Genomic DNA, 10,637 nt, shown 5'->3' with positions numbered 1-10,637 from the left:
ATTTTGTCACCCTCCCCCTCAGTGATGACACCCAGGGCGGTCCGCACCCCCCCTTCCTCTACCACTGCTTGGAGGAAACTGTTGTTCTGGATCATTTTCCTGGTTTTGGTGGAGAATCTGTTTTGGTCACCCTGTATGATGACACATGGGAAATGTGTCATTGTTAATTCTTGACCTCTTGGTGGCTTTCTGTACCATTGACCATGGTATGCTCCTGGAGTAGCTGTTCAGGTTATGGGTGGGTGGCACTCATTTGCAGTTGTTCTGGTCCTACTTGGACTATTGTTTCCAAAGGGTAATGCTCGGTTTTCAATTTTATCTCCCATGCTGTTTAACATCTACATGAAACCACTGAGTGGGGTAATCCAGAGTTTTGGAGTACATTGGTACCTTGGTTTAAGTACTTAATTCGTTCTGGAGGTCCGTTCTTAACCTGAAACTGTTCTTAACCTGAAGCACCACTTTAGCTAATGGGGTCTCCTGCTGCCGCCACACCGCTGGAGCACGATTTCTGTTCTCATCCTGAAGCAAAGTTCTTAACCCGAGGTACTATTTCTGGGTTAGCAGAGTCTGTAACCTGAAGTGTATGTAACCTGAAGCGTATGTACCCCGAGGTACCACTGTACATTGTTAACAATATGCTGATGACAGACAACTCTATTTCTTTACAGCTGCAGGTGAGGCACTGGACCATTGTCTTGTCTCAGTAACGGACTAGCTGAGAGCCAACAAGCTGAAGCTCATTTGAGGTAAGACTGTCACTGAATGGTTCCTTAGACTGGATGGATAGGATGTTGCCTGCTCTTGATGGAGTTACACTTCCTCTGAATGAGTGGTTATTCATCTTGTGGGTCATTTGAGGCTCATGTGGCCTTGGTAGCATGAAGTGCCTTCCATCAACTTTGGCTGGTGTCCCAGCTGTGTCTCTATGGGTGATAGCCAAATCTCAGATATCTTTGCTCTGGTAACCTCTAGATTAGGTTGCTGCAACATGTTAGATGTAGCGTTCAGAAACTCGGTGCAGAATTCGCCAGCCTCATTGTTCAGCAGGGAAAGATTATCTGAGCATGTTACACAGATCCTGGCCTGATACACTGGCTGCCAATTAATTTCCGGGTTCAATTCAAAGTGGTGGTTTTGATCCATAAACCCATAAATGGCTCAGGACTGCAATGCTTCAATGACCACCTCTCCCCATATCAACCAACCCAGACCCTGCAGCCATCATTCTTCATGTGCCTTCTCCACGAGAGGTACAGAAGGTGGCAACATGAGAACAGGCCTTTTCTGCAGTGGCTTCCCTTTTGTAGAAAGCTCTTTCCGGGAGGCTCACCTGGAGCCTTCATTATCCATCTTTAGGCGCCAGATGAAAATGTTCCTCTTCAACCAGACTTTGGCTTGTTAACATTTTATGTCCTTGTTCTTGTTTTTAATTACGTATTGTGTTTTTATTTTGTATTTTTATGCTGTGAACCACCCAGAGATCTTTGGATAAAGGGCAGTATACAAATGCAATAAACAAACAAACAAACAAACAATATAATAAATAATAATAATAAACAAGATCATGTGACTGAGCTGCATAGGCTTGAGATCCAGCCATTCCCTCCCCACCCCCATCCCTGCTACACACGCAGAACACTCCTTCCGAGGAACTTTCTGACCTGGGAAGGACAAGTTACCTCAGGCTGAGCTTGATTGAGCTGGGAATCAACCTTCTGAGCTGGAGATCCACTAAATCCTAAACTGTTTATCTGGGGGGACTTACTATAGGTTTCCCCCCTTAGCAACTGTTTCCACAGCAACCTTTTGCATTCCCTACAGCAGAGATGAGGAACCCTTTCCAGCATTTCCAAATGGCAATATTTCAGAGGCCACATACCTGGGTGGTGCCAGAGGCAAAAGTTTGGGGAGGGAACAAAATATAATATTGTACAATAGACTACATTCCACTTAAGGATGGGGAAGAAATTTAATTCAGTTTATATTTAAAGCCACTTCTGTCAAAACAGCATGAGAACCATCATGGAACCATTTATCTGAGAACATAGCCATTTTTCAAATATTGCACTCACCTGCATTTTGCGTTGCAGTTCTTTAACCAGTGAAAGTTTATAAAAATGAACTTATTAGAGAGGGGAATACGTAAAATGAATATATTACTGGAAATAACATACAAAAGGCATAATATTAAGATAAATTGCTTGAAAAATGCATGTGAAGTCAACAAAACAGCATGCAGAAATGTGTTGATTTGGAGAAATTTGCACTAAATGCTGAAGAATTTTCATGAGGATTTTTATTTTAAAAAAAGAAAAAGCACTGCAGAAATGTGGCATAATGAATTTAAGACTGGGAAAATGAGAAACCAAGAGAACCCAAATTGACGCATTCTTAATTCAATTCATGCAAATGCCAGAGGTTTTTGCACATGCACATATCCCACCACACTCAATTCAGAGGCCTTATCATAGCACAAAGACGCATGGGGAGGTGCCCCAACCCCTCAGTCATTTTGCTTGCCATTTTCTGAAACTTTCCCAGCTCTATACTATTCTTTTTGAGGTGCAGAAACCATATTTCTATAAGTACATTTTCATACTAAGACTTATTTTAAGCCACTCTCCTAATGATCCATAATACAGAATTCATATTTTCCACAGAAACTGCAATTCAGGTTTACTTGGAAGTGAGTCCCAGTGAATATGCATTTCTATTCCATTGAATTTAATTTGCTTCTGAGTAGAAAGAAAGAAAGAGAAATTATCAGTAGGTTGCGTGGAACTTATTCCCAAGTAAGGCCATGCATTTGTAACCGCAAAATTTGATTACTGCAATGCATTCTATGTGGGGCTGCTCTTGAAATTGGTTCAGAAACTGAAGTTAGTACGAACACAACGTATTGTACATTTTTGAAGCAGCTGCAATAGTTGCCCATCTGCTACCAGACAAGGTTGGAGATGTTGCTTCTTGCTTATATGCTGACGGGCCAGGCTACATGAGTGACCACCTCTCTCTTTACACTTCTCTCTGCCACTATGCTTCCAGACTGAGAACCTCCTAGTGGTTCTGCTATTTGCTCTGTGACCACCAGTAATATGGTTTTCATTGTTGTGGCCCTATTAACATGGAGTTTGTGCCCATTATATATATCATTTTGGTCAATAACCAGTAGAACCCATTGTATATAAGGCATCACAAGTGATTTAGAGGAGTGTGACTGGTTCAATCACATTGGGCACAGAGCCTCGGGGGTGCCACAGGGACCTCTACAACTATAATGTAGAATGGAAGGCAAGAGGCGGGACTGTTCCAAATTTTAATGTTACACAGGGTGCCGCAGAAATTTAAGATCCCAAAGTCTTTCATGGAAGGCAAGCACTAACAATCTATGTTTAGGATTCATATGGAAGAATGTTTTTATTTACTCAAGCTTTTTTCCCCAAAAGAAATTTGTAATTATTGTCCCTTGGTCATTTTATACTGTTAGACTTTAACTGTGTTAGTCATTGTATATGTTTTATACTCTATTTTGTGGTTTTCTCTACATTGTCCTGATATATATTATCATATGAGTGGTCTATAAATTTCTTAACATAAGTGAATAACTATGAATAGGGTTGCACTCTTTTTCTTGTTTGAGAGAAGATTGGTCATACCAGCAAGTTATTTATGGATATGATTAACTCTCCAGAGGTCATGGAGTAAGTGCTCATGATTTTGGAATGGGGAACACATCAGCAGGGAAGTCCAACTCTGACAGCAAACCTCCCAATTAAATTCCTAATTGTTTGTGAAAAGATCTAAATGATGCATGCAAGACCAGCATCTGCTCAGGAGCCTGGAACACTCTTGCTCTGAGGTGAAAGTATTTTGGTCAGGGAACCTGGACAAAGTCAGATGAAGAAGAGAAGTGTGCTTAAGGATGCAAAATCCATTTGGAGATAGAAAGTAAAGGCAGCTAATGGGACTTAAGAGTTCTTTTACCGTCCCTAGTGCCGAGTCCCAAACCCCACACTAAGGTTCAGCTCAAATGCCTTCCCCTAATGTTGCAACATTGCGGGAGGTAGTGGAGGACAGAGGTGCCTGGCGTGCTCTGGTCCATGGGGTCACGAAGAGTCGGACACGACTAAACGACTAAACAACAACAACAACACAATGTTGCAACAATCCTCACAGGCATACTCACAGGGAGAAAGATTTTGATGAATTTATCAGAGGACCCCTCGCCTACTTTTTTTTGCTACATAATACTGTTGCCTTATGTTAAGCTTGTGATATATTAAGACCCTGATATCCTTTTCACACATACCACTGGCAAGCCAGGTAACCCCCATTTTATATTAGTGCAGCTGGACCTACCAATTGTCCCTATTGAAATTAATTTTGTTTGTTTGGGCCCAGTTCTCCAACCTGTTACAGTCATATTGAATCCCAATTCTGTCTTCTACAGTGTTAGCTACCCCTTCCAGTTTGGTGTTATCTGCAAATTTTATGAGCATCCCCTCAGCTTCATTGAAGCAATTTATAAACACATTGAATAACAACTGGCCCAGACAGAACCCTACAGCACCCCACTTGCCACTTTTTCCCAGAATGACGAGGAACCATTAGTGAGCATTCTTTGGGTTTGGTCAGTCAACCAGCAAAAAGGCAACCTAACAGTTTCCTCATCAAGCCCACATTTTACCATCTTCTCTGCAAAGAATGAGTGTCTTTGTCAAAAGCTTTACTGAAATCAAGATACACTACTTCCACAGCATTCCCCTGATCCACCAAGCTTGTCATCCTATCAAAAAGGAAAAAAGAAATGACATTAATCTGGTATGACTTGTTTTTTGAGAAACCCATTCTGGGTCTTAGTAATCACAGCATCCTTTTATAAGTGATCACAGTCTGACTATTTAATTATGTGTTCTGGCTTGCCCTTAGATTTGACATTCCATTAAAGGTGAAAAACAGTTATCAGCACCCACATGATGCAGGCAGAAGGTGAGTAACATAATAATTACCTTTAAAATATTACTTTGGATTCCCTCTCTTTTGTCTTTTTACTCCAGATATAGACTGATCTCAAAGGAGAATGTCTTATTGCAAGAAATTTTGTTTCTGTTTCATTCCACCTTTGGTACAATAATAATAATAATAATAAAATAATACAGGGTTCATTTTAATAAAATTGTATGATAGTGCTCACCCATATTAGGGTTTTTCTTTTTCTTTGTTATACTGTCTGTTTGTTCTTGGGTTGTAATTTCAATAGTTTCTTTGTTACTTGATCCAATTAGCTTCAGTTCTTCACAGTGAAGGCTTTGATAAGGAGCGAGGGCGGGGGGAGGAAGAGGGGATCTCTCATCTTTTCATCTCCATCTGGCAACAATTGAAATATCTTTGAAGTCCAAATTGTTGGGTAAGAATGGCAAAACACAGGAACAAATGTCACAACCAATTTCTTTCTTAGCTAAAGACTTGGATGCAAGTTGCCTTATAATGAAATAATTACACTACACAAGTAATTATCTTAACCCAGTTTGTCATAATTCAAAATTAATGTTAATTAATCTTCTGTTTTCAGGAGTGTAATTCTACACTAACAGCCGCTAACATGTTTTTTTTTTATTACAGTTTTTAAGTACCTTTAAGTACATTTGACAATTCCATCTTATAATATAAATACATAGCATGAAAGAAAAATCTCTATGGTACATTTTAAATGTATTTAGGTAAATCTTACAATTTCTCTTCATTTGGAGCATTTCAAAGGTTCCTTGCCCAATGGCTTCCCAGTTCTGAACCTTAGTAATTTTACTTCTCTCCATTAATACTTCCTTCCTATGATATTCCAGCATTAGTTACTTGCAATGCTGAAAAGGCAAGTCATTTTTCACCTTAACTTGGGGTGGGATTACTCTGAAAAGTGGCTTGCCTTTTTGGCCTATAAACTTTCAAGAAACCCTTGGCTCTTTAACATCCCCCCCCCAATTGCTTGCAAGGCTGGTGTGTGTGTGTGTGTGTGTGTGTGTGTGTGTGTGTGTGTGTGTGATATTGCAAGCATGAACATCACATCTCCCTAAATTGGGCAGAAGCTTCATGGGCTTTGGGAAGGAGGAGGTAGGCCTCTGAAAGGATGTTGGAGCCCTACTGTCTCCTTCCCAAAGCTGGGCAGGTCCCAGTTGTAGCATCGTGCCTCCCATCCTAAGTTGGATAGAAGCTTCCTGGGCATCGGGAAAGAGGCACCAGGCTTTAATAATTTATTATTCTAATTTACTAGGAACATTTAATGGAACTAACCTGGTCCCCCTAGTCCATTGACCGCATGTCACTTCTCCACTTTAAGAACCATTGGATTAGTTCATTCAAATTATTTAAATAGTTCTCTTTGGCCTTATATAGACTGCTTTTTGCACTGTTTACATCTATCTAATTGAAGCAGGCAACTATGTAACAATTCTTTAATCCAATCAATGTCTGCAACACCTGTAATCTCATGTGTCAACAGTTTTGTGCTGGTTCTGCTATTTCATTCAAATGAGATTTAAGATATGTAATCCAATATCTAATCTGATCACTATTTTTCATGTCTGTTCAGCTCCTTTACAAAAACAAAAACCCTTCTTAACCCAAACATGCTTGAGCTTTCAACTGCTTGAACGAAAATGCAACGTGAAGGGCTGTGTTCTAACACTTTTCATCCTCAATAGGGTTTCAGAATTCATTGCTTGGTTTTGTTGTTGTTGTTTTTAAGAAAAGAAATAATAAGAAATACTTGGACATGTATACTAATGGCTCTGGCCCTATATGCCTGACGAAGTGTCTCCACCCCCATTGTCCAGCTCCAAGGGCCTTCTGATGGTTCCCTCATTGCAAGTAATGAAGTTACAAGGAACCAGGCAAAGGGTTCATGGTAGTGGTGTCTGCCCTATGGAACATCTTCCTGTCCTGTTAGATGTCAAGTAATTAAGACATCTGTATAGAGGAGGTTTTAATGTTTGGTGTTTCATTGTGTTTTTATATTGTGCAGAACTCCACATCACCATCTAGTGTCACAGTGTCAGAATGCTTAAACAACACATACAAAGTGCTATTTCGTTGCCAATGTAGCTGAGTCCCAAGTTATTTATAAAGACGTTGAACAACTGTGCACCTTACTTGTCACTTTCTTCCAGGATGACTCAGAACCATTAATGAGCACTGTCTGGGTTTGGTCAGTCAACCAGGTACAAATCCAACAAACAGTTACCTCGTTCAAAACACATTTCACCAGCTTCCTCACAATAATATCATCATGAAATACAATCCATATAGAAGTAACCTGTGCTGCATCTTGCATAACTTTTTTGGGGGGGGGCACACATACATGCATGTGCATTTGTTGATGTGTTGGTATGTATCTGAATTGAGGTTTATATATCTTGGTGCAACCCCCTCAATCCTGTTAATGGTAACAGTTCTATAGATTTGTTCTATTTGAAAGTAGCTTCCCAAAGTCCCACACACACACCCTTCAATGTACTGTTTCCCAAGCTTTCTATTTAAGCAGGTTTGCAAGGCTGCTGAAATGCTGTACTATAATTAGCAGCACACAAATAAGAAAATAAAGAACACCTCCATTTAATCTTCCGGGAAAGAAAGTTGGGGTGGAACAAAGCATTTCCTCATGTGGGGTAAGGAACTCTTTTCAACCAAAGGGCCAGATTCCCTTCTGCGGACTATATTCCTTTATTGGGAATAAAGCCAAAAGGCAGAACAATAAATACGATTCTCACAAAGTTCGAAGACATATTCAAGTCAGGCAAAAACACCCAATGAAGATGCAAAGCAGTGTTGATGAGGGGTGTGGCTTGAGAGGATATGTGGCCTGCCAGGGACTGACTGAACACTGAGGAATGGTGGTTGGATTCTGATGAGCGGGCACTGGGAAAAACGGGGGCTATAGACTGACTTGGAAGAAAGAATCACTGATCTGGAGGAGCCTGTAACAGCTGGGAGATGTGAGGCAGAGGCAAGAGAAGCTGCAGAATTGGAGAGGGGAAAACAGTAGGAAAGAGAGGTGGGTCAGGCTGGTGTAGAGTCAGGGGTTTCTACACCTCCTTCTCCTGCCTCAACCTCTCCTGTCCACTGTCTCCCAGGAACAGAAGAGGATTGAAAAGAGAGGAGCAGAAGTAGGTTACACACAGGCAGAGACTTTTCCAGCTTGTGCGCAGCTTGAGTGGGGGAGATACGTAAACTGGGAATGGGGGTGGGGCCTCTCTGTTATGGCAACTGCTTCATCAGGTGCACACCAGGGTTAGGAGCTGCCCTGCCTTTTCTTGCCCTATTGGGCAAGAATGTCCCTCCAGTCTTAAAAAAATGAGGTAATATTGGGGAAGCATCACAGGACAACTAATAGATTGGAAGGGTGTATGGATGGCCCAGTATAAACTATTAATGCAGGGTTATTAATGAAGAAGTGTGCATGCACACGAAAGCTCATACCAAGAACTAACTTAGTTGGTCTTTAAGGTGCTACTGGAAGGAAAAAAATTATTAATGCAGGGTTATTGTATAAATAACATGTTGCAGGTCGGGAGACGGGGGGCAGGGATGCACCCATCTAGTGCTGACCTGAAACACCAAAGATCAGTGTTAGGAAGAGGTTATCCCAACCACCAGAATTTCAGGAAATGCAGGTGTAGCAGCTAAGTGGGCATATATGCCACTTAGCAATGTGTAAGGTATAAGGTAGATTCTGTTTCCTGTCCCCCAAGCATACCAGCACTAACAATAGTTATTTCAGAAAGCACATGACAGAACTTAAATAATTGTAGAGGACAAATCATTTTATCTGTCTGCTGGTCAAGGTACGAACACCATCTCTTCAGGGTGACATTTTCCTTGGCCATCTTCAGAGCTCTACATATTAGTGAATGTATCACTGTGGGTGGCAATTCAAGGCAATCTAAGAGCCATCTCTTGGAGGACATTTCCCTGAGTTTGGCCTCAGGTACCATTACGATTTGCTGCTCAAAGATTGATCGGCTGGGCAGAGGTGCCATGCTAAACTTGGCAGTGTCCTCTCAGGAGGGCCCCTCCCCCCTCTGTGACACCTCCAGGTTCCTCCGGAGAAGGCCACCTGGCCGAAGACCATTGCTCATCCATGGCCTTACCTGGCCAAATATCAGTTTTCCAGGGGTTCCAGGGTTTTGGAAAAAAGCTACCACCATTTGCAGCCCGGACCCTTCCCCAGATTTGGCCTTCCAGTGGCAAGAATTAAATTCCTCAGGGGATGGTCTCTGAGTCATACAAGAGTTATGTGTCCCAGTGCAGCTGATCTCACATTATCTTGTTCTTTGGTTTGCAGGATTATCACCTAAGAAGGTCTGGATTTGCGGGCACAGTATTGTGCATTGGGCCCACGCTCGTGCAACAGAATCAATCTGGGAAGAGAACCTGGGTTTTCCTTCCTGCATACAGATATCCTGGATCACTCAGAGGGGAATGAGATGGCATCACGTGCTGCCACTTCTGACAAATCAAATCTCCTTGTTGGGTCCACCTGATTTCATTGTCTTCCAGGTGGGTGAGAATGAGCTGGGTGAATGGAGAGGCATTGACCTCACCAGGGTCATTGTTAAGCACTTGGAGACCTTACATGCTCAGTACCCACAGATCATCCTTTGCTGGTCTTATCTACTGGAGAGGCAGTTTTGGTTTGGCCAGGGGGGTTGCATCCTCCAGCGATCTGTCATGAATCGAGCCAGGAATAATTTAAATCGTAGAATAAAGCGCAAGGTGCAGTTCCTGGGTGGTATGGCAATTCAGCACCCTAATATTACTTTGAAAAATGAGGCCATATTCAGACGTGATGGAGTGCATCTGACTGACATGGGTAATGATATTTGGTTGTCTGATCTGGTGGAATGCTTAAGGTTTTGGCTTCAGATATGAGTGGTTTGGTGGTGAGCAACGCTTGAGTGGTGGTTTAGGCATTGTATAGGCATAATCTTGGTTAGAGGGGAGGTTGTAGTCTCTGCCTGACACCTCCAAAATGGAGCATCCCATTAGAGGGATCCAGGGGAGATGCTTTCAGCTGGCCTGCCTGCCATAAGAACTTACATTTTGGAGTCAACCAGAAATGAGGGAGTTCCTGACCTACATCAAGGAGTAACTCCCCAACTTGATTGCGCTTGGGGAGTGCTAAGTGCTTGATTTGAGTCTACACAACACCTATGCCACACCTCTTACATCTACAGACACTAAACTTGTGGTCTGATTTCACCCAAATAATGGCTGTCGTGCCTCTTATTCTTATGGAGGACCAAGCGGTAGGAGGTAATGCCTTGCCACACTATTTTAGGAAATGCTGGTCTAGCAGCTAAATGGGTATATATGCCACTTAGCAATGTGTAAGATATAAGGTAGATTCCCTCCCCTGCCCCCAAGCATACCAGCACCAACAACATTTATTTTAGAGAACATATGAGAAAACTTAAATAATTGTGGAGGATATTTAAAATCTAGAACCAGCAGAGCAAAATGGATTATGCTGCTCCTACTCTGCTAGTCACAAAGTTTATTTCCATGCTCCATCCTGTTATTGATTCCATTTAGACAAAGAACACCTTCAGTGTTATTCATCTGGTACTGGTTTTCATGAG

General features: G+C 41.9%; 1 protein-coding gene across 1 annotated transcript; it reads left to right on the top strand.

Annotated features, from left to right (window-relative positions):
• Window positions 1-685: 685 nt before the first annotated feature.
• LOC128406787 (uncharacterized) lies at window positions 686-10,421 on the top strand. Its single transcript, XM_053374474.1, has 3 exons — window positions 686-749; window positions 4,933-4,992; window positions 9,341-10,421. Exons 2-3 carry the CDS (start codon window positions 4,977-4,979, stop codon window positions 9,925-9,927), a joined length of 603 nt encoding a protein of 200 aa, XP_053230449.1. The 5' UTR covers window positions 686-749; window positions 4,933-4,976; the 3' UTR covers window positions 9,928-10,421.
• The last annotated feature ends 216 nt before the right edge of the window (window positions 10,422-10,637 follow it).

Source organism: Podarcis raffonei, chromosome Z, assembly GCF_027172205.1.
Source record: "Podarcis raffonei isolate rPodRaf1 chromosome Z, rPodRaf1.pri, whole genome shotgun sequence".
NCBI classification, from domain to species: Eukaryota; Metazoa; Chordata; class Lepidosauria; order Squamata; family Lacertidae; genus Podarcis; species Podarcis raffonei.
The sequence above is the reverse complement of the archived record's forward strand: the minus strand, read 5'-3'. Positions and strand labels throughout refer to the sequence as shown.